At 44.1% G+C, this 25,179-nt stretch overlaps 1 protein-coding gene across 1 annotated transcript in view; it reads right to left on the reverse strand.

The window, feature by feature from the left end:
• tpcn2 (two pore segment channel 2) overlaps nt 1-25,179 on the reverse strand; it is a 34,351-nt gene that overhangs the window by 8,522 nt on the left and 650 nt on the right. The window contains exons 2-15 of the mRNA XM_034106360.2: nt 19,460-19,515; nt 18,654-18,730; nt 17,024-17,201; nt 16,324-16,440; nt 15,355-15,461; nt 14,468-14,540; nt 13,051-13,150; nt 12,902-12,967; nt 12,752-12,816; nt 8,839-8,930; nt 8,650-8,731; nt 7,909-7,998; nt 7,644-7,763; nt 6,748-6,807 (exon numbers count right to left, since the gene is read on the reverse strand). Coding sequence (XP_033962251.1) covers nt 6,748-6,807; nt 7,644-7,763; nt 7,909-7,998; nt 8,650-8,731; nt 8,839-8,930; nt 12,752-12,816; nt 12,902-12,967; nt 13,051-13,150; nt 14,468-14,540; nt 15,355-15,461; nt 16,324-16,440; nt 17,024-17,201; nt 18,654-18,730; nt 19,460-19,515 — 1,283 coding nt within the window. The remainder of the gene's footprint in view (nt 1-6,747; nt 6,808-7,643; nt 7,764-7,908; nt 7,999-8,649; nt 8,732-8,838; nt 8,931-12,751; nt 12,817-12,901; nt 12,968-13,050; nt 13,151-14,467; nt 14,541-15,354; nt 15,462-16,323; nt 16,441-17,023; nt 17,202-18,653; nt 18,731-19,459; nt 19,516-25,179) is intronic.

Below are 25,179 nucleotides of genomic sequence, written 5' to 3' on the forward strand. Positions count from 1 at the left end.
ATAGTAGCCGGGCTAGCTTAACAGTCCACAGACTGAACCCAACTAATCTTCGGTCGACGGGCGTTAGCCGGCTACCCGATTCTCTCACAGAAGAATATTATAGTCAACCTCGCCGTTCTTCCTCTGGAGTAAGGTAAGGTTTTGACTTCAAGTTAGCAACACACCAGTTGCTAACTTGTGTTTTTTCCCTCACTGCAGACACCACGGTAGCAAGGACACTTTTTTCTTCTCTCTTCCACGGAGGAGAAAAGGATTACAGGAATATTACCATACCAGGTAATATCCTTGAGAGAAAAAGACCCACGCTGTCCTTTTTCCCCGGATTAAAGACAGATCGGTAAACATTTTTTTCTCGAACGTACCTGTCATGAGCGGACCCTCTCCACGCCTCGCGGCGAACGAGATGGATGCCTCTCCCCCTCACACCAGAGGAGTCAGGATCTCGGAGGCTCGGCGCTGCGGTTGCGGGTTGAAAGTGTCAGGCACAGACTCACACCAGATCTGTTCGTCCTGCCTCGGGCTGGAACACGCCCAGGAGGCCATCGACAACCCCGGCTCGTGCGGACATTGTGCCCGCCTCACCGTGAAGAGCCTCCACCGAAGGTTAGCACAACAAGTTAACCTGTCGGGACGGGACCCCCTCATGTCCACTGATCCGCCGACCGGCAATCAAGACACGGGGGCGTCCGCCGCAGAGATGGAGCCCCTCACTGCGGTCTGGGGCTCACCGACAGCGGCACCCGCAGAACCGGAATCCCGCGCCATATCAGGCCGAGATCCGGTGGCGGCAAAAAAAAAATGAGCAGGAAGACGACATCTTCATGTCATCGACTCAGGCTGCAAAGCCGGGAGCGATGGCTGCTCCCCCGGGCGACAGCACACCAGCTTCGCCCTGTCTCAGTATGGACCTACAAGCCGTGTGTCAGCGCGCTGCGGCCAAACTAGACATCCCATGGCCCGAAGTGGCCAAGGAGACCTCCAGGTCCCGTTACGAGGGAAAACTTTTTTCCCAAACAACGAGGGCAAAGAGGCAACTCCTCCCGGTCTTCCCGGAGATGTTGGATGAGGTGTCGGTCTCGTGGAGAGACCGGCCCTTTAGCAACAAGGCCCCAATCCAGGGTGCCTCCTCCCTTGACTGTGACGGTATGGAGAGGCTCGGCCTGCTCCACATACCACCTATGGAACCGCTGGTGGCAGCCCACCTCCTACCGAGGATGGGCCAGCCGCCAAGCAGGAACCCCACGCTGTCAGCAAAAACGGAACGATTCCAGTCGACCATGACGGAACGGGCCTACAGAGCCGCAGCGTTGTCCGCCAGGGCTCTGAACGTTTCCTCGATGCTAACCGCATACCAAGCGGAGCTCTGTGAGGATATGTCGAGCAATCCTGGACCGGCCACTCTGGACGAGATAGCCGTGGTCACAGACATTTGTCTCCGTGTCCAACGCTGCGCCGTCCAGGCCACGGGCAAGGTAATGGGGATCATGGTGGTGCAGGAAAGAGCTAGATGGCTCAACCTCACCAACCTCCCAGACCGGGAAAAGGAAGATGTGCTTGACATGCCCATCGTTCCCGAGGGGATTTTCGGCTCCGCTCTCGCTTCCATGCAAAGGAAGTGCGAGTCGAAAAAGAAGGAAGACGAGGCTCGCCACCTTTGTCTCCCTCGAAGGGTCCAGCCGCGGCTTTTGCAACAGCGGCCCTTCGCCCACGCTGCACTCTGCTGGGTTCAAAGTACCGGGACAGCAGAGGGCGCAGCCCGCCCCGAGTCCCCAGCCCAGGCAGGAGACGAGGGCGAGTTGGTCTAGAAAATCTCCGACTCCGGCTGTAGCCCAGGCACAGCCGACCCAGAATTTCGGCCAGCAGGCGAGGAAGAAGAAGCGAGCGGCCTGACAGCCCCTCCTTCTCCCCTCCGTGATGGAGCTGGAAGTTCCTTCCCCGGCTCTAAATGTGTTCCCGCCGCCTCGAGAGATGCCTCAACGCCATCCTCAAGTCCGCACAAGACACATGTCACATCGTTATTGTCTGAATAAACCATTTTCCGCTGACGCATCCAGGCTCCGGCCAAGGGCGCAGCCTGAAAAAATGAAAAGAAGGACAATAAACAGTCCGTTAACCATAAATCCCCTTCTGAGAGCAGCTACGGCCTCTCTCAAAGGGCGGATAATAAACGGGTCTGTGAAGGCACCACCACCACGCGCATGCGCAGTGCCGGTTGGGGCTTTAAGGGCACTACCGCCACATGCGTACGCAGTGCCGGCTAGAGCTGTAAAGGACAGCCCGTCAATCCTTCCCCTTTCAAGAGCAGCTACGGCATCTCTCAAAGGACGGATTATTGACGGGTCCGTGAAGCCACCGCCACTCACATGCGCAGTGCCGGCCAGGGCTTTAAGGGCACCACCGGCACGCGCAGGCGCAGTGCCGACTGGAGCCGTGAGGGCACCACCGGCACACACATGCGCAGTACCGGCTGGAGCTGAAAAGGCACCTCCGTCACACACATGCGCAGTGCCGGTCGGAGCTGAAAAGGCACCTCCGTCACGCACATGCGCAGTGCCGGTCGGAGCCATAAGAGAGGCATCCCAGCTGGCTCTAAGGAGCATACAGCAGGAGATACTCACGATGTCTGCCTGGGCTTCTCAAAACAGTTATAATTTATCTGTTTTCACAAACCCAGAGAGAGTCAACCCACATTCTGGAGAGAAAGGTTCTCTCTCTCCTAGAAAGAAGGGTTTTATCTATAAAGCCCACCGAGCGGAGTCAGATTACGGAGGAGAATGTCCTCGTAAAGCACCCGCTCAAAATGGGCCTCATAATAAAACTAAACCCCGAACGCCACGGCTTACGGAGAGTATTGGTTATTATGTAATGCGTAGTGGCACTACACCCGACTTTTCCAGTGCGGGACGCGCCTACGGGTGCAGTCCTTTCACGGAAGGTGGTCACCACGGACGCAGGTCAGACGGGCTGACAGGGGACTTACGAAGGTCGCCCGGTGAGAGGTCTCTAGAACAGAGACTTCCAGCGGGCACGCGTACATTACCCGGAGCTTTTAGCGGTGTTCCCCACCCAAAAATGCTTCCTGCCTTCTCTCAGAGGACTTCATGTCCCCGTGAGGATAGACAACACGATATTGTGTATGAACCGCCAGGGGAGTTTACGTTGTCTCCAGTCACACACACTGGCACACAAACTGATCCCTTAGAGCGGCAGACGTCTCCTCTCTCTGAGAACGACACAAGTACCGGGAGTTATGCACCTAGGGACAGAATTACTGTCAAAAGGAGCACCACTCTATGCAGACTGGACTCCTCATCCAAAGATCAAGAGTCCGCTGTGGGTGCGTTACGGCGGAGCCGCGTTAAGTCTGTTCGCAAGGGGAGAAAATGCTCAATGACAGCTGTTCTCTTTAATGCACGATTTAAACGCACCGTTAGGCGGGGACGCACTCGTACACGATTGACCTCCGGGTCCTCTGTACGCGTTCCCACCCCTGGTTCTGTTCCCCTTAACTCCGGCCAGAGTGAAAGAGCAACGCCACACACTTACTCTGATGTTTCCACCCTAGCCCGCAATATACGGGCTGGCGGTGATATATCAGCTGTTGTGCGGGCAGCCGTGGCAGCCCCCACCACGCAGGGACAGATTGTCTCAGGCGGGGGGGGGGCGATCCTTTACCCACGCCCAGAGCACGGGGCACTATGGGCCTGACCCGTGAGTGGTACAATCTGAATACAGTGGGACTCCCTCAGAAGGTGATAAACACTATTCAGAGTGCGAGAGCTTCCTCCATCAGGTCTCTTTACGACTGTAAGTGGAGGGTGTTTGAGGAGTGGTGCCTTCAAGAAGGACACATCTCTTTTCAATGTCCTGTCGGGTGATTTTATCATTTCTACAGGACTTGATCGATAAACACAGAGCTTTCTCCACGATCAAGGTGTACCTGGCTGCTATTGCTGCATGCCATGTGGGCTTTGAGGGTAAGACGGCTAGCCAACATCCTTTGGTTTGCCGTTTTATGAAGGGAACTCGCAGGCTCCTCCCTGTCTCCATGTCGCTGGTGCCCTTATGGGACCTGGCAGTGGTTTTAAATGGGCTCAAAATGACCCCATTTGAACCCCTGGAGGGAGCTGACATGAAACATCTGTCACTCAAGACAGTGCCGTTACTGGCCCTGGCATCCGCTAAACGGGTCAGCGATATCCATGCACTGTCTGTACATCCCTCATGCACTCAGTTCGCCCCAGGGCAAACGAGAGTGTTGTTGAAGCCCAACCCTGCCTTTACACCAAAGGTGGTGGGTTCGTGTACCCCAATTGACATTGAGGCATTTCCTCCGCAGCTGGTTTCCTCCGGGGAGCAGCAGCAGGATTTGCTGTGTCCAGTCCGGGCTTTACACACATATATGGACAGATCAAAAGAGCTTCGTCTTAATGACCAACTCTTCGTGTCCTGGGCTAATCCTCACAAGGGTAAGCCTGTTACTAAGCAACGACTATCCCACTGGATCGTGGAGGCGATTGCTTTGGCCTATACGAGTCAGAATCTGCAAGCAGCTTTGGGTCTGCGGGCTCACTCGACTCGGGGCCTGGCTACATCCTGGGCTTTGTTCAAGGGTGTTTCCATCCAGGATATCTGTGCGGCGGCAAGCTGGTCTTCGCCACTCACTTTTGTCCGCTTTTACAGACTGGACGTCTCCGCTCCAAGCGTGGCCCGAGCAGTGCTGGGCACCTTGTTGAGTCGGGACTCCACCTGTTAAATTCTGGTTGATCGGTGATCTTCGAGATAAGCTCGTCTGGCAATACGGGAGCTACAATATCCCAGAGTGAGACATCGAACGGAGTGTTATGAATGAGAATTATAGGTTACTTACGTAACCCCAGGACTCAGAGTAACATGAAGTGAGATGTCTCACCAGACGGCCCTCCTTGCTATGGTGAAGCGAGAAGAGGTGCTTATTTTGAATGACGCATGCGTCGTGGCGCAGGCTACTTATAGGGGGTGATTTCCCCTGACGTTGACGTCAAGAATCACCGGCCAATCAGGATTGGCGTAATGAGATTGATGCTTCTGTTTGCTCCGCGATGAGGCGCATCCCATAGTGAGACATCTCACTTCATGTTACTCTGAAAACTGGGGTTACGTAAGTAACCTATAGTTTCTGTGTGGCTGTGTCTTTAGTTGAAAGCCCAGTGGCGATCTGCTCATCTGTCATACTGAGCATACAGTCAATAACTTTGTTGTTATTAGCATCTGGTTAGCTAGCTATGCTAACGAATATAAGAAGCTTTTTCTACAACCAGTGAGGTAAAGGCACATCTTTATATGATCATTATAGTTATCACAAAATAAGAGAATAAAGTAAACAGGTATAAAATACTATATAAGTTGTTATTAATAAACAAGAATACAGTTTGAAAGGAGAGTGATTTGTAAAATATCCATTAACAAAAAGAAATCTGTTTACAGTTCAGTTTCATACGGATGTTGAGAGATGTATCCATAGATCTCCTAGTGTTGCTCTCAAAGTGCACCAGATTGATGCTTTTAACTTCAACATTTAAAAAATAATGCCCCCGGACCCCCCTAGAGGAGGTTAGGTCCCCCCCACTTAAATCATGTTCACATGGATAGGAAACTAAATACATTTGCACACATCTTGTGTCCATATCTTTCTGTTTTGGTGGTCATGCCACAACCGTGCACGTGCATTCATGCGCGAGTCATGGCAACATATCTGGATTGAGAGGTTGCTTTTTCTTTGCACAGAATGAAAGAAAGGTCAAATTAATGGGCTGTGATTTTAGTTTTTTTAAGCAGAGGTCAATAATTTGTACGGCCCTCGGAGGATGTTGAAAAGGGAAAAAGGTTCCCCACCCCTGGTGTATATGAACATCCATAAGACATTATAATAACCAGAGTTGGGTGTAACGCGTTACTGTAATAATATTACTTTGTCGGTAACGGAGTAGTGTAACGCGCTACTTTTATAATCCAGTAATCACACTACAGTTACTAACATTGCCCCGACACGCGTTACTTCGTTACTTTCTAAAATCAGTCATAATCAAACCTCAACAAACACCTGCAAAGAACACATGCTAGGTGAAGCTAACGCACATAGCTGTTGTTTATTTATATCACACACACGTAGTTCTTCTTCTCTGTTTTCCGGTTGTTGCTTGTTTTGAATGACGAATACACACTACCGCTGCCTGCTGGTAAGGAGAGTTATTGCCACTCACGCATGCGCAGTTCGTACGTGCTCGGCTGAAGTCTGGCTCCAGTGCAACACATGGCCAACACGCAGGAGAACACGCTGACGCAACAGCGTGAGCAGAGATAGACTGCGCAAAATATACAGATAGCAGGAGACAGAGGACAGCCACGGTCAGATAGCAGGAGACAGAGGACAGCCACGGTCAGATAGCAGGAGACAGAGGACAGCCATGGTCAGATAGGAAAACATTCAGGAGCTATCTGGATCAGTCTTATGCGACAATGGAAACTGAACTAAAGAGAACATTTGAAACTTTAGCAGTCTGCGTGATCTGCCTGTAGGGAGGGGCGGGCCGGCCCTGCGAGTAAAGTAACGAGTAAAGTAACGAGTAAAGTAACGAATTACTTTATGTAGATAGTAACGAAGTAGTGTAATATATTACTTTTTTTTGAAGTAATATGTAATATGTAATATATTACTTTTTTTTAGTAACGACCCCATCTCTGATAATAACATTAGCCAGTGCTCACCTCCATGATGTAGTTGTCTCTCTCTGCTGTAGACTTATCAGAGTTCAGAACCAGGATGGTCTGAAACACACAAAATGTACAAATATAATATTGCCATATGGTAGACAGATGATATGGTGTGAGAACAAAACGTTTAAAAATTGGTGGTGGTCAATGTGTCCGGGAAGATTTCAATGTCTCAGACAAGCGAGAGGAATTGCAGTCAAAGATGCTTGAAAACATTTGATAGGAAGGCTACATAAAGAATGTCATCATTAAGATATGAAGATGTATGCTGCACTGAGTTATTTCCAAGAAAACATACGTATACAAATATATATATATATATATTACGCACACCTACGACATAAGGCTGTCTTCCTCAGTGTTAGCCCTACAGATACTCAGATCAGATAAAACTGAATTTGCTAACCAACCAAAATCCATGTATGCCCCACTGGCTCATAATATTGTAAATAAAGGCCTGCTGTGCTGCTGCCAGCTTCAAATCAAGCTCTGCTTTAAATATGTTCTTCAGATAAAAAGATCTTTGCCAGTTGGACCCATCCAGGATAAATGTAGCTTAATTCACCTATGAGGACTTTCAAGCCCCCATAACCAGACCACTGTCCTCACAGTGATGGACCTTGTAGCGCTTGTTACAAGAGCTGCTTGTGCTGACTATTTTTAATACACTTCAAATTGTGTTTAGGGGAAATTCGTTTTTTCTGGACATCATAACGAGAGGGATTAACATTTGTCAGATTTCAACCAATTTTGCTAATATACAGTACGTGTGTGTGTGTGTGTGTGTGTGTGTGTGTGTGTGTGTGTGTGTGTGTGTGTGTGTGTGCGTGCGTGTGTGTGTGTGTGTGTGTGCCCGTGTGTGTGTGTGCGCGCGCGTGCGTGCAACTTACACATATGGACATGACATTGGCCAGAGCCACCGCGTTGCCGAGGATAGTGAGATAGTAGTGACTGAAGACATTCTGGAGGGTCTGCAGGACTGGAGAGTTGTACCCGGGCAAAGGAGGGTGCTGGGAGGAACACACACACACACACACACACACACACACACACACACACACACACACACACACACACACACACACACACACAGATATAACACAGAAGTGAATGGTAATGTTGAGTAAACAGCAGAGCCTGTGGGCACAGCTTTACCTCCTTAATGCGATCTTTATCCAGTTCATCAAATATCTTCCTGAACTGCTCTCTCTCCATGTAGCCAACATCTGCATACTGCTGAGCCTCCTGAATCCACATGACACAAAGGAACCAGTCAGGTGAGGGTGCATCCTGTCATCTATATGTCTTGTAACACCCCCATAAACTACAGGACTAGAAATCATGTGGCTGTGACCTTGAAAATGTCTCGACAACATCTTGTCTCCTAGTTAGGATGTATACACTTTTAGCGTAGCGAGCTGTCAGTCAGTCACAAGGTAGCCGCGCCCTAAAGCATTCCCTGCTATATCCTCTATTTGACTGTAAATGGGACAATATTTGACTAAATTAACATCATACTTTATTGAAAAACACGTGAAACAAGAGATTAAGACAACACACTGTCCTCACGGAAACATAAGTAATACTAACAGTGATAAGTAGGGTCATTTACTCAGAGACTTCGATACAATCTGACCCCCTTTTAACCGGTGCAGTCGCCCCCTGCTGGATTTTACACCATATCCAAGTTCACGGCACTTTGGCAATTCCTTCACAAGTGTGTGCACTGTATATTTTAAGGGATTATAAGAAAAATAAAACGTACTAAGAAGGAGACTGATATGAGAGATGAAGTCTGATTCCCAGCAGTTTGTGCAGGTATGGTTTTTTTGTAAAGTTTCTAGGATTCTCAACAAAAAAAAATGTGTGTGTGTGCGTGTGTGTGTGTGCTCTGACCTTAGTGATAGCTGCTCTGTAGTAGCTCTTCATCTGGACCCTGGACATCACGTTCAGCATCACATCGACAGCCACACCCTGCCTATCAGAGACACCAGGACAACCCTCCATGTTTCTGTTCCTTTATATAAAGGAAGAATGTGACAATACAAACGACACAGCTAAAGATGAAGTGTGCGTTGGTCTTACTCGGCAGCCCTTTCCGCTCCCCGGCAGCAGAGGATTTGGAAAGCAGCTCGGATCCCGAGGCGTCTCCTGATGATGGACGTTTGGACCGACATCTGGACCAAAACAAGAACACAATCATTCCCACATTTGACAAAGTAGTTTTATTAGAATAGTTTGTGCTACCTCCATTGCCTTTTTGATATTTAAAGATGAACTGTCAAAAGTATTCTCTCCTTAGGCTCATCTCAATTGAATATTTCACCTCCTCCTTTCCCTCACGCGCGTCCCTTCCTTGCGTCTTAGCTCCGCCTCCGTTAGACGCGACCGAGAGACACGAGGAAGAGACGCGAGGACAGAGGAGTCCTCAGGTATGAGTTGGGATGTCCTCGTTCACTCCAGCGTCACCATAACAACGCCCTTTACTTCTGGTCCTGGGGTTTAGTTTCTCCTTGAAATGATTTCGTCCATCTCTTCCATTCATCTCTTTTATTATAGTTATAATTATAATCACAACAATAATCATAATTGATGGATTCATTTCCTTATGGTATTTGAGCGTGTTTCAGATCAACTTTTGGATTGGATGTTGTTATTTAATTTGTCCAACAGAAGAGAGACAGATCTCTAAAAGATGTATGAGTTATTTACCCGTATTGTATACATCCTAAATGTCTGCGTGCTGTACGGTAAGATCAGCTGCCGTGAGCAGAGGCTGTGAAGGTGGGGCGGGGCTTTGCGAGTAGTGAAAACACTTCCGCGTAGTCTGCTCTCGTGTATCCTCGCTCTCATCTCCTCTGGAAGCCTCCTCCCTCACCCCTCCTCGACTCCTCTGTGTGCATTTAAGAGATTGGGACGTCCTTCAACATGGCGTGTCTCGATCGATTTCCGGGTCAAGTCCCGGAGGAGGGGGAGAGAGGAGTCGAGGAGGGACATTGAGATGAACCTTGAGATGAACCTCTTGTGTCATGTAGGGTTTCACTTCCTGTCTTGGAAGGCTTCTCAATACTCTAATTTCCCTTCCTCGACTCCTCGACTCCTCGGTCCTCCGGTAGTGACTCGGAAATGGATTTCAGCGCGCCATGTTGAAGGACATCTCATTTCTCTAAATGCACATCAAGGGTCGAGCATCAAGGAGGCTCTCTGGAGGAGCTACGATCGAGGAGACACTGGTGGCTCCTCCACGGATGCATTTCCAGAAACGGTGGAGGCGTGACGCACGGCCGGACTTATCTCAGCCAATGACAGCTCGGCATGCATCCCCTGGATATTATTTAGTAACTGCTCTCATCGCAACGCGATGTTAACAGAGAGAACAGCTGTGAGGTCCTGCAGAAAGCAGAGCAGTGTGTAAAATATATATCACTCAGTACAACAGGCCTACATTCCTCTCTGTATTTGTATGCTGTAGTTTAGTAGATATCTACATTGTCGATGGGGAACACTCAAAGTTCTTTATTGAGGTAGCCTACATTATTCTTTTTATTTTGTATTTTTCTAAAGCCATTTTTTTGTCCGGAGAGGGCCTTTTATCAGTTATAGTATTCAAGTTGAAAAGCGGGCAATGATTAAAAGTTCATCCAGTCCAGGATTCCGAAAAAAAATAAATGTTAACAACATGTTTATTTATTGACTTTTCATTCCTGTATAATCATTTTGCGCAAAGATGGCACTGTTTGTCAGAGCACTTCATCCTTCTGGGATTTCATGAAGAACAGCTCCAACGCCTGTGTGTATGGGAACACCTCTGGTGCTGGTCCATTAACAGCGAGTGTTTCCCACAGATCTGTTTCCCACATATCTGAAATAGCGGTAGCGGGGGGGGGGGGGGGGGGTGAGGTGACGTGCAACAACATTAACCTTTCTGTTGGTCGCTTGTTAGCAGACCCTTCACGCGATGGCAGAGCGAACAGGTACAGGCAGGGCCCATAATGATAGCCCTATAGTTTAAATCTACTACCCACACATGAACATATGGAAATGGGTTACCCCATTTAAAAATTAATGGGGTCTAGGGGCATGCCCCCCCGGTAAGATTTTGTTTTGGAGTTAAATGCATCAATCTGGTGCACTTTGAGGGGAAAATATAGAGACTAGATCTATGGAGACACCTATATTAAACAGAACTGTATACATTTCAATAATCATAAAATCATGGCCATAACCAATAACATACCATTTCCGATATGAAAAAAACACTGAAACTTGTTTATTAATTTATTTTTGGGTCATTTATAGTTGTGAGTGTGTCTGTGCTCCTGAATCAGCCTCTCCTGTCTCCCTCCTCTCCCCCTGCTCCTCTTTGAGGCAGCAGCAAAGACTAGTTTTCTCTCAACAAGTTGTATCTTACCTTTTTTCACCTTAATATGTGTTTGCATAACTGGTGACCACACCGTTTGAGACCCACTGAGAACTTAGACTAAGTTAACTATCTAAACACTCAGAGAGTCCTTTACCTCACCTGAGCTGAGCTTATCCCGAGCTTGAATGACACACAGAGACCAATCAAGGGCTTTGATTTGTGATCTGTATGACAGTGGCCATGTCGGCAGGCCACATCATGTGGACAGCCAGTCACCCTGTGTGAGGCAGGCCACTTAACAGGCCAGAAGGAGGCGAGATCAGTGCAAGGGAGCGAGGGATCATTGTCCACAAGTTAATCGATCGCAGATGGCGTCGTGGTCACGGACGAATAAAAAAAAAAATTATAAAAAAAAAATTATTAAAAGATTATAAAAAAAAACAACCTAAATGGGTCGCGAAATATACTTGGGCGGCCGTTAATATACCTGGGCGGTCCGCCCAAGTATAGTCTATGTGTGGGAAACCCTGGTACATGTATAATACCAATGTGTACTTGTAAAAGCTCCTCGATGACCTCGAGGCGTGAAGATGGACGGTGTGGCGCAGTGCGCTGTGCAATGATCATCAGATCAAGGGGTGAAACCCGCCGCTGCTGCGTCTGTAAAGCCGGTGGGTCCTTGGGCAAGACACTTCACCTGAACTTGCTCCTGTGGGTATTGTCCACAGTTTCTGACCATTGCATGTATGATGTGCAATGTGTGTATATGTAAAGCGCTTTGAGTCATTGATAATGCGCTATAATAAATGTAAGGAATTATTATTATTATTATTACAACTCAGAAACCTGTTTCAGACACTTTGCCAGATAGGCGGGTGACCTGGGAGTCTTAAAGGGCCATACACATGGAATTGAAGGGATACAGGTTATGTTATTAAGGCACTACTACGAACTCAATTGTGATCGAACGGACCGATGCTCCATGGCGGAGGCTCCGCTAGAAAATGCCCGGGATTTGCGTTTGTACCCCCTTAATGTCTGACCAATGGTTGAACAGCATTTCCGTGCACATGACTTGTGTTTAAAGTTTATAGTCCTTTTGAGTTTTTGCCAGTGTGAACGCAAACCGAACCTTCTGAAAAATGAAACAATGTAACAAACTGTGGTCTGGTGCGCACCAGAGAGCGGACTATTAGGTGTGAACACACCCTTAATTATGTTTTATGGACTTCACCATTCATATTATTATTATTGTTCTTTTTTTTTTTTCTTTCCAAGGAAATGGGGAATCAGAAAATAAGCTGTATGTGATGGTTGATATGAAAGTCACTGTTTGAAGGAAAATTGACACCGTACACGATTTGTATCATTGTCTTGTAATGTACTGTCGAATGTCATGTTTTATGTTATTTGTGGACCCCAGGAAGATTAGCTGTTGTTATGCACCAGCTAATGGGGATCCTAATAAACTATAAACTATAGCAAGCTGAATGATTTTTCCTAAAACTGAAATGAATATAAACCAACGCATGCCTGGGAAAGTAAAAAAGATATCACTGTGCTTCCAGTAACAATGTATCAGGCTGTAGCTGCTAGTAACTCCCAGAGTGATGTCGTACTGTGGGTGTGACTCACCAGTAAATAGCCCCTGAACTGGTTATAGATGATGGCTGTCAGAAGGTTCATCAGGCAGTAGGTTCCTGCCAGGAAGCACAACAACGTCCCTCAGAAACACTAAAAACACATTCTGCTGCATTGACACAGACTGTAATAATCACTGCTTACCAATCACGCTGAAGCTCACAAAGAAAAGGGAGTAGGCTCTGTTCAGGGAGTAGGCAGGGATCATCACTGTGACAGGACAGAGACATGTTGAAAAGAGCTCTTCACAGACACGATGAACAGACATGTGTGTGATGTGAGTGAGTGTGTACCATCGGGGTTGTTGGCTGTGGTGAGCAGCACCAGCAGAGAGGTGAGGGAGCTGGAGAAGTCCTTGAAATGTAACTCCCACTCCCCGTTCCGCTTCGGATCCTGAACACAAAAACAGACGGAGAGTGGCTAAGCTTACTTTGTTCTACATACACTTTTATGTAATACTGAAATAAGATATAAAACATTTGGTTCCAGCCCCTCAATTTCATTATTTGCCATCTTTCAGTTCCTCGAGACTAGGAGGTAGTTAAGTGGCAGCCATAATAAGAGATGTTCGTCACATAAAGATAATGCGGCAGCAGCTCAGTCTGCAGGGACTTGGTTTGGGAACCGAAGCATCCCCAGTTCAAGTCTCATCGGCACGGCAAGATGTTCTTGAGCAAGGCACCAAACCTCCGACTGGAACACAGCGGGCCCCTGCTTTGACACCTCTCCATTCGTGCATGTTATAGGTCCTGTGTGTGCATGTGTTTATTTCAGGCCTGTGTGGGTAAGTGTATAATAACACCAGTGAAGAACGGAATTTCCCTTTTAAATGGAAAAGAGCTTCAGTGATTCTCTAAGCATCTCCTATACTAATACGACACAGTGGACCATCCTGTATGAAAGGACAGGAGACAGTGCTGTCCCACAATTCCTTGCATACGAAAAATGTAAAGTGCAAAGTTCAATGCTTATTCAGCATGTTCCATCTTATGCCATAACTGTAGTGCTCATACAGTATGTTATGAACCTTAAATATTATGTTTAACCAAAAGTGAACATCATATTGTAGATATGTAGTCCTAAAAAGTTATGCATATATTTCATAAAGTATCACTTACAGCAATCAAAACATTCATACATGCATACTAGTGGGCAGGGGTTAAATTGTGCCGGGGCTGATGCTCAGACGTCATCACCCTCGCACATTTTTAACCATGCCTATATCATATGTTTACAAAAAACTATATATAAGTTAAAACTGTTCTCGTTCTTAATATTCCGACCCCTCTTGTAACATGGAGCCCGTTTCTTAAACCGTGCTCTATGTATGTGTGTTCATAACGCTGAGTTATGTCACAATAACACTGAACGTTACTATTCATTTAAGATGTAAATTAATTCCAGTTAAATGTTACTATTAAAAAGACGGTTCCTTTTGTAATACCGTCTCATTGTGTTGCATCAATGCGTGCCTTCGATACAGATACAGGAGCAGTTGCTCTCGGATGGAGCCCCCTTAAGCCCTTAAGGTTAACATAATGAGGTCCTTGACCGCACCGCAGTCATTTGTTTTAACTCTGGTATATTTGACATGTTGAACCATTTTAAATTGTTGCGTTATTAGCAACTTCTGTTTACATGGTAACCATGGATATACTGACAACAGTCACTGGATTACTGCTGATCAGGAAGAAAAGGACCTGAACTCACCGCGCTTTTAGCAAACAGCAGCATGCCGATCATGGTGAAGAGGCAGAGGTGGAGCGCCAGCAGCAAGATGACACTGCAGACACACACACACACACACACACACACACACACACACCACACACCACACACCACACACCATGAAAACACTCTCTTAAATAATATCAAAGGTTGATGCTATGACCATTAGTTTGACTCATTTCAACTTTGTTTCTTAACAATCAGAACTACAATACCCATGAGGCTCAGCAGCTGTAGCATAGTCATAGGCCAGTCAGCAATAACAAATTTAGCAAACAAAACATAACCGAAAATGTTCCAAAAATGACCCAGAATCAGAAAGTAAATGGAGCCAAACTGGAGACTGTTTATCAGGTGTCAACAGAATCTACATTTCTGTTGGATGGAAACACATTTTAAACGATTGTAAAACTCTAAAATTGGATGATTCGTAAGGAAATGGAAGTCGTAATTGACTTTCCCTTTACATTTTTCAGTATAAATAAATAGTCACCTAATGTCTTTTAACATTCTTGTCTGAATAACAAATCTTTAGAACCATATATAAATCTGAAATAAATCCTTCTTATTGTTCAAGATAATGATTTTTGTATCAGTTGTTATGACATTAACTGCGATGACTGTGAGCTATGTGATCACTGGTCTGTGTGACTTGCTGACAAAGTACTTCATAATAAGCACAACGGATCACTGATCTATATTTATTTACCTACAGCGTGCCATTGTGCACGTTTCACTGCTGCGCATCAACCAAAGCAGACCCTGTGACATGGCAGTGACAGTCAGCAGCCCCAACCCAGTCTCCGTAAAGTCTCATCTGTATTTCCACTCTTGGGCCTGAGCACTGTCGGCTTCAACAAGTCAGATACCTGGCAATCTCTGGAAGAGTCCTCTTGATGCACTTCAGCGTCTTTTTCATCAGGGAAGAGTTCTGCAGGAGGAAGAAGGGCCGGAGGAGCCGCCGCACTCGAAGTCTCTGACGAACAGAGGAAAGACAAGATCCCTTTTTAATGCAGCACATTCACTACTTCTCAACACAGAGCATGCTTAGGAATTGATTTGGGAGTTTGAACTCAACAAGTCTAACTCTGCACATACAGTATATGGATATAAGTGTGCTTTAAAAATCACCAGCTCAGTTGAAGTGTATAGGCAAATATACTGTACTGTATACTAGACTCCAAAGTCTGCTTCGATGTTTTAAGAGCTGCACTGTATACTTACAATACAACATTTGATATCCTTTACTATACTGCCGCTGCTACTTTTCATTCACACAGATATGTTTCGTTAACAGAGCAGTTGGCCGCTCTTGACCTTGCCTCTGAGACATAACATCTTGTGTTTAAAGCACTCTGGGTCATCAGAGTGAAGAATCACAAGACTTGCTCTTGCAGAAGGACCTCGTGTCCAAATAAATGGTCATTTCAAGAAGGCATTAGTTTGGATAAATCCACAAGCTATTTGAAATATAACAAGATCATTTCTTTATTGAAGAAAGAAATTGAGTAGAGGCAGGAACATTAGAATAATTGTAACCCGAGCTCAAATCCTCTGCCATCATGGGTTGATGTGAAAAGCAGCAGGACCTCTGTCAGCCAATACGTCTCTACTTGGTTAGCCTTTCATTTGTGTTCATAATGAGAGTGGACTAGTCTTATCTGTACTATAACCTCTCTGCAGCTACAGCCAGAGGTTAAAACTCCAGCTTTTCTTTTCCCACACACTAAACAGGTTTAGGAAGTACTCCTGTATGACCACGTGCATGCTTCTGCTGGACGTTGTGCTGCACTCCTCTCGGCAGAACATGCTCAGAGAGGCGTTAGGGGGATCCTCACCTCATCGCACACCATGCTGAGAGAGAGCACCCAGTCGATGACGGAGAACACAATGACTGCTGTGTAGGCGATCAGCCATTTGTTCTTTCTGAATTCCTCCCAGCCAATCAGGTAGCTCTGAGGACAAAACACACGGTGTGAAGCAGTGGTTCAAACGGACCAATAACGAGGCGGTTAAGGTTGCACAATTTGGAAAAAATAACTAATTGCAATCATTTTAACTGACATGATTTGAGACTTGATGACTTGAAAACATATATACATACATACATATTTCCATTAGCAAATGGATATATATATATGTATATATGCTGACAGTTATTTTACTCTTATTTTTATTTATCTCCTATTTTCATAGTCTTTTATTATTATTATCATTATTTCCTTGATTTTATGTTATTTATTATTTATTTTAGATTTTATTGATCTGTGTGAATCTTTGCTGTACTGTTTTTTTTCACGCTTACCCTGTTGCTGCTTTGTACAACTGAATTTCCCCTCGGGGATTAATAAAGGTTCATCTTATCTTATCTTATCTTAAATATTGTGCTTACTCAATTTGCATACTGTATTCCATATTGCAATTTCAATAACATCTAGATAGATTGTGCAGCCTTAAAGGCAATAACTATTATTTGGAAACATCACATATGATCCATGTCAGGGATGATCCTGGAGAGGTCCCCCCCCCCCGGCTTACCTTCACAGCGAGGTCCAGACAGAAGATGAGGAGGCAGACTATCTCGAAGCTCTCAGTGAAGCCGCAGGGGGGCTGCCAGGCGGGGGAGCGGAACCGGGGGTCCGAGGAGATGGACAGGGAGGAGGGCCGCTCCACAAACGCCAGCAACAACAACACCGCAATGGTGAGGCCCAGGAACCTGGTGATGTAGGTATCGTAGAAATGATGTCAACCTCACGAGGTAATACATACGACTCTTACCAAACGGTGCTTTCTCAAGTTAAACTCGTCAAAACAGTGTTGACATATTGTTGACCCTCATCCTCCCGTCTGAGGTACCCACAGACTCACTGTCATATCTCACAGGGGCGTACCCCTTTTACATTTGCATTACACTTTCCAGGACATGGTCAAAATTACCAATATCTATAATATGTATGGGAAACAATTCTAATGCAGTTGTATTAGATGAAGTAGAATAGATAGCTAAATGTTTGCTTCATCAAAATGACTGACACAGATGCAGCAGACACCGACTTCTAACTGTCTAACCTTCCCACAATAATAATAAGATTTAATTAAATAGCTAAAATTGATACATCATTACCTACAGTAGTTTATTTTTGTGTTTTAGCTATTTCAAAATCAATCTGAAATACAGAAAAAAACCACATTTGAAGGTGTAGACTTGAATTGTATAGGCTTAAAAATTGAGAAGTAAGTGAAATAATCTATATATCCGTGGCTATATATAGATTATATAAGTAAACATATATTAATGGCCAAATAAATGAATAGCCTGGCAACAACAAAAAACAGATGGATAAGTAGATTGGAAATGCTTAGTTTAGTAGTCATTTTTTTCCAAATTGGTTTCTTTTTCGTAATCAGTCTCTCTCGTTAACTGCATTTTCAGAACACCTAAACACCTCATGATGATATACTCTTTATCAGCAGAGATTTGCGTTAGAAATCACAGGAATGTTCTTGTTATAGCAAGTAAAGCACAGGTGTTACTGATAGCAATAACGATGGTTCAGTTCTAGACGGGGTTCATACACTTTTTCACCAATGATTTTCAATGACTTTTCCATGACTTCTCCACGACCTTTACCGGTTTTTCCATGACCAAAAAATGGACTCTTTCTCAGCGGTACCACCGAAAATGGTTTATTTTAACATGGCACAGGAAAATAAGGTCTGAAACATGTTGTGCCTAAAACAAATCCAATAGTAGGCTTACTAGCTTCTACACGCCAAAGCAAATAAAATCTCTCACCAGCAAAATACCTCGACAGTTAAATGCCATTTTACGTTTCATTACTATACGATACAGTATTTATTATCATTATAGTATTACTATTTCGGCGATTAGATATAATATGAATTATATTTGATGCAACTTTAGTTAGATTTCCATGACTTTTCCAAAACTTTGGGAAAAATATTGTTTTCCAAAACTTTTCCAGGGCCTGGAATTAGCATTTTGAATTTCCATGACTTTTCCAGGTTTTGAATGACCGTAAGAACCCCGTCTAGAGCACTTCAATGGAATTCAAATACGCTGTGAAAACAGTTTCTGTCCCTGAGGCCCTTACACTTGTACTTGTTGCAACTCAGGTACAGTTTTATTTGTGAACATAGAACTTACCACTGACATATCCTGGAGTAGTACCAGCGATACAGGCGGAGGGAGCGGGCGTCCACCCGGTGGTTTATAGACCGGTACTATACACAAGCAAAGGAAGAGAAGAAGACGTAATCAGATTACTGTTACATTGTACAAAGTTGGGATTACTAGCAGGATAATAATGTTATTAAAAAGAGCATATAGTGTTTGTTGTAAAGGATCAGATGTTGTCTCTTCTCTTAGAGCTGTACTGTTCTGTTTTTAATTCAATAGGTGAACCTATATGTTCATAAAATAGAGTGTGTGAGCTTAACTGTGTGTGTTAAACTAAAACGGAACATTTTCTGTCAGCTCAGATTTGATTTCTGCTTTTTTAAACTGTAGTATCTATAGCATTGTTTCAGTGTTGGTGAATAGGCTGCTGCCTGAATATGCTTCATGAAAGGCAGGTTTTCCTATCAATATAGTCTCTGAGCAGAGGACACATGTCTGATGCTAAATATCTTGGAGTCCTCTTTTCTAAGGTCACATTGTTCTGGTTACATTACTTTTATATTTTGATAACATAATATTTACAGGTAACTAGTAATTGTAACGCAATATATTGATCATAAACCCAGGTGATCAAAGACCTTATATCTTCCCATAGTAATCTATGGTGGGCATTGTTATGGGAGACAGCTTACAGTAAAGACAGGACACATTGTAAGAAAGAAGTCTCTGAGGTCTAACCCCACACACCCACATATCATACTGTTCTGTTCATGTTTGCATTTACATTCTTCTATTACTTTACAGAAGAGAAAATAAGTAGGGAAAGTGCTGACCTGTATGGCGTCCTCGATAAATACCACAGCTTGTTGGAGGTAGAGCTCCTCATCACCTGTGGACAGCGAGGCAGATGTAAGCAGCAGCACCATCTTAACGGAGTAACAGACAGCTTTACATATCTCAGAGATATTCTGAGCAATGTGGTCTTTACTGTCCAGAATCCCACAGTGTACCACTCGGTGAACAGCTTAACATGTCTTCTGACTGAAGCAGACAGCAGGAACTGTCTTGGGAATATTGTTGACCGAGGAACTGGTTGGATTTGGAGCCGGAAAGTCCAGACAGGGATAAACAGGAACTGACATACCCCTGAATGCTTTGACAAAGGTGTGGCTTATTTTACAAACTCTAGTCAAACAAAAGTCTGAACAGAATGTTGAACTAATGTAAATGCAGATAAATAAACAAGCCTAGATCTCATTTTGTAGACTAGAGACTGAAGTATTTTTCAGCCGAGGCTGAATCATAATTATATCGTCAGTAGAGATGTTTTTTTTTTTTTTTTTATAAAATATTCCGTTTAGTTCCGTTAGTGCCTGGAATTTTGCGTTCACACCAAAAAGAGAACTTAGTTCAGAGAACTTTTACCCCCTTTTTAGTGCCTGCTAGAGAGCTGGTACTGTCCTGGGTTGGCTGGGCGAATTGCAAACCACGCCCCGTAAAACTCTGAAAAGTTTTTTGAAGCCGCCATTGTATTGGCTGGTTTTAGCATTATTAGCATTAGCATTAGCCCAGCGCACCAACGGAGAGAGACAATGTTATGGCAACACAACAAAAAACATGGGAGCGGTGGAGATGAGTGTAAGGGAATAATTGTAGCTTTACTAAGATATTTGACCTTTCAGCCTGTTGACGTTTTATGACCAAGCCGAAGTCTGTTATCTGTCTTAAGTGCAGTTAAATATGGGCTGGATGTTGACTCTATTGAGCAGGGATGTGGTTCTAGGCCTTTCTTCTACTGCCAAAGAACATTTACGTTACAGATAAATAAAGACTAAAACACATTATTTAAAATATACAGTAAGCCAAAATTCTATTATTTTAAATGAGTTAAAATCGAAAATTCATATTTAACCAATAAATAGATGATAGTTATTGCATTATTGTTGAATAGATAAGGAGAGGTGTTAGAAATCAGCAGCAGAACATTTCTCTGACAGTTTCTCTTCTACTCGAATGTTGCTGCAACAACTGAGAAGTGCATCTCACACTTGTGCCTCTGTGGTGTTAAGTCCCGTCTGTGGCCCCCACCCACCCTCATGACACGTCCTGCTGTGTGTGAAGCGTTGACTCAGCAGCACCAATTGTGTGTGCTGTGCATGTATGAATATGTTGGTGTGTGAGTGTGTGAGTGAGTGACCACAACTGAGTCATCGTGTCTGTGTGAGTGTAACGGCTGCATGGAACAGTTCAGTCATTGAACATGAGCAGCTGACCGCTGTGGAACAAGCTCTGACAGCTTCTCTGATCTAGCACATGTTCAATCTCCGCTCCATTACCGAAGCACTACATTTTAAAAGTAGCAAGAAGGCTAATCACACAGTAAAAAGAAATATGAAAAATGTATAGAACTCTACTATTTTGATGAATCAATCAAAATAGTAAGGAATGCTCGACTTTCATGCTTGAATAAATAATATTCTACTTCAATCAGTAATACCATCGTGTTCAATAGTGAGGTTTCCAGGTTTGAACATTGTCCCAGTGCTAAGGGACTCTTTTGGTCAACTTATTTAAGATCAATAAGAGGATGCAACATAAATATGATGGTAATACTACCGAGCCCGGTGTACTTTGTAGCGAGAAATTTCAAGGCTGCACATGTGTAGACTCCACGGTCTTAAAATCCCCACAATGCTTTGTGCACGGACCAATTTCCCCAAATCTGTAGCAGAAAATGTAAGGCGGGGCCTCTCATATGACGCACACCTGCACACTTGCTCGCCTGTTCCACTCTTCGTTTTCCGAATGCCAGGAAGTATTCTTGCCTCGCTTCTGAAGCAAGTGTCTCGGAAGACATGTGCTACCAAGCAAACGTACTCGACATTGAGAAACACCCTATATCTGGGTGTTTCTCGAAATGTCTCGCTACGAAGTACGCCGGGCTCGGTAGAATTCCAAGTATACTGGACATTGGAACAGTCCTTCGGCGGCACTCGATGACGTAGTATGTTTGAAATAGTGGCTCTGGAGCAGCTTTACTCTACATTGAGAAACACCCCCTGGCCGTTTCTCAATCTCGAGGATACTGGCTTGGTAGTCGCGTACTTCCAAGTCACTTCCTTCAGAAACGAAGCAAGTATGCTTCCAAGCCACAGATTTGAAATTTTGAAATTGAAATTTTGAAATTGGTCCGTGCGCAAAGCATTGTGGGGATTTTAAGGACGCGAAGTCTAGCCATGTGCAGCCTCGAAATTTCTCCCAAACCAAGGACGCGGCCTCGGTGGAATTCCAAGTATGCTGGACATTGGAACAGTCCTGCTGTGCCACTTGATGACGTAGCATCCTTGAAATATTGGCTTGGAAGCCAGTATCCTCGAGATTGAGAAACGGCCCCTGTCTCCCCTTGTGTTCTCTGTCAGATTGTTGTCTGATGTTCCTGTCTGGTTCCCAGAAGTCCTGCCTGTGTTCCTGCTCTCGTTTCTAGTGCCCTCCGGTCTGTACACGTTTAATCTTTCTTTATTTTCATTGTTTTGTTTCACCTTGTCTGGTCCCCATGTTATTGTCATTAGCTTTTCTTAAAGGTGGGGTAGGTCATTTTGGAGAAACCGGCTCGAGATCGCTAGAATTTGAAAATACAACCGGAAAAAATCTGCCACTTCCTCACAGAGCCCCTCCTCCAACACACACGAACGCGCACATGACCAATGAGGGCACGAGATAAGTTTGTGCACAGATGGAAGGCTGACAGGCAGGTAGGCCATCCAGTTATTTTAGCCGGGCCGGCTCAGATGATTGGTCGTGCTTTTTACAGCGCCACGGCTTCCACAGATGACATGTTTTTATATATTTATTGTCAAAGCACTTCAGATATTCATTGCTATCAGGATGTTAAGAGCATTCCATGGAATATAACAAAAACTGTATCTCGAGCCGGTTTCTCAAACTTACCTACCCCACCTTTAATTAAAAGCTTTATTTTTGTGATCTATTACCATCTCCTGCTTTGTAATGTGTTTAGGTCCAACCTTGTCAAGTCATGAAACGTATATTTTCCTCTGAGTCAATTTAAGAGGATTTCCTAAAACATTTCACTGTTCCTTCTATGACCTAATTAGTCAGCAGGATTTCGATCAATTCTCCAAAATATCTCCTAGTTTTAAGATTCTTGTGATTGCAATGTCATCATATAGTCCCATACCTTTTTGAAAGTCATATAAGGACATGTATTGCACCTTAAGCCCTGATATGGCATTATACACAAAGTGCATGACAGGGAAACCTTTCATCTATACCCGGAGTCACAGGACACATCACCGCTGCTTTAACTCGATTCACTTTAAAGAGCTTGGCTAAGGGTTTAACAGTTGACTTTGTGACCATCATAAATGAAATGGAATTAAACGAGCTATAATCTTTCAATGTGTGTGAAGTAATACTAATGTCCAAACTGTTTTAAACATTTGTATAATGCCTCAACACCTTTTTAATATGTAAAAAAAAAAAAAAAAAGTATTCAGTTTTTTTTGCTTTTGCTGTAACTGCTGCGGGACTAATACAGGATTTCTAAATCTGATACATATTCCTGCTTTTCTCATTGTATAATTGTTCTTTTCTTATACCACCTTCTGCTTTCCCCCAATACAACCCCTGTTCTACACCATCACCACCTCTTTACTGCCTTTGGTTTTATAGCACTTAGAGCAGTGTTTCTCAAACTCTTTCATACCAAGGACCACTTAACCAATAAAAAAACACTCGCGGACCACCTAACTCCACAAATATAAAAGAACACATGGTTTTTCTAGAACAGATTACAAATCGCCTGAAAATGGTACAAACAGATGGCAACATGTGTGACAAAGGTGTTGCCCTGGGCTATATCATGCAATCAAAGGTGAAACTTAAGCGTGCTCCATTACGGAGATATTCCCGCGAGAGTGCGGAAAACTTAAATGTATTTATTTATTTCAAATGTGAAATGTTACCAATATACTCACGGACCACTAGGGGGCGCTCACGGACCTCACTTTGAGAAGCACTAACTTAGAGTAATTGATTCCATTCTGACATAAGAACTGAATTAACTGGTTTTACACCTGATGGGTGACGCACCACAAGGAGGAAGCCAAATCACATATCTCAGTATCCAGATCTAACAAACACTTTATTATGTATTTGGTTTGGGTGGGACTGTGAGTTGGACAAAACATTAGAGACTGACATTAGAAGACATGACCCTCTGATTGGGAAATTGTGATTAGTATTATACATGTTATTACATTTGACAGAATATAAGTAATGTATTCATCTTTAACAGTTTAAAACAGAAGTGGTGCTGTTAATATATACTACAACTAACTTTGCAGCCAATTTATTAGGTGCTGTGAATGTAGGGCTGAACAATCAAGAAACATTTGGATTTTCTTTACTTATATTGCAAAAATTATATTACGGGGAACTATTATTTTTGACGTTTATTTTTTTCAATTTTCCTTTAAAGTTATATTAAAGTCATTATGGTGTGATCATTATTTTTTTCTCCAGGTGTCTGTTAACAATGTTTTCATACATCTGTAGGATAACAGAACATCCCTGCAGCAGGACAATATTTCGTTTTAAAATGGTATGGTGACAAATGTTGCCAATAAATATTTCTCCTCCTGTGATTTGAAAACTGCAGTGGGCCATTATTTTTTGATTAAATGCAGATATTTGATTTAGCCTTAACCGTAGGGCTCAGTTCATAAAGTCATGCAGACATGGGCTAGAGGTGTGTTGGTCCAAACAATACATCATAAGTGTGGTGCAACTGACTTTAAGTGTTTAAGGAAGGATTGTGGGGGTTAGGCAGGGAGGGTTGAGTATCTCAGAAAGCATTTTCACACACACAACTGTTTCTAGCATTTGCAAAGAATGGTGTGAAAAACAAAAAGCATCCGGTGAGAATCAGAGGAGAATGGCCACACAGTAAAAACAATAAAATAACAGGCGTTGCAACGGTACTATGGGGGGGCAGTTTCTCTGAACACACAACACGTGGTGGGGGTGGGGTCTCATCAACTGAGGGACAGGAAACTGCAGCTTGAGAGGGGACAGGCTTGATAAACTGATAGTAGAAATAAGTTACAATTAGCTACGTTGCCAAAAAATACCACGTGAATGCATCAGTAAATGATTAACATCCAATATGAAAACAGAGCAGGGCACAGGAGCTTTCTAATGGGCAAGGCACAACTCTGCCCTAGGACCCTAAGGGGCCCCAAAGGCTCCAGACTCACAGTGACCCTGGTTTATGGTCTTCCGATAAGTTGTTGTTGTGAGACTCTGAGTTTAATCAAAATAAAACATAAATCTTAGGCATTTACAATAGTCAAAAAAATCAGAACAAGAGGCAAAACTCATAATGTCTCGATGGTGTCTTCCATACAGGTTGCCCATATCTGTGTCTCTTAAAAGGCTGGCGCAGTGGGAAATGTATCTGTGGGCTACAGAGGTCACGATTAGATTAGGTGACAATGTTTGGCCTTTTTTACAAAAACAAAAGACTGGCTTT

The sequence above is a fragment of the Pseudochaenichthys georgianus genome, chromosome 3 (genome assembly GCF_902827115.2).
Source record: "Pseudochaenichthys georgianus chromosome 3, fPseGeo1.2, whole genome shotgun sequence".
Lineage (NCBI taxonomy): Eukaryota > Metazoa > Chordata > Actinopteri > Perciformes > Channichthyidae > Pseudochaenichthys > Pseudochaenichthys georgianus.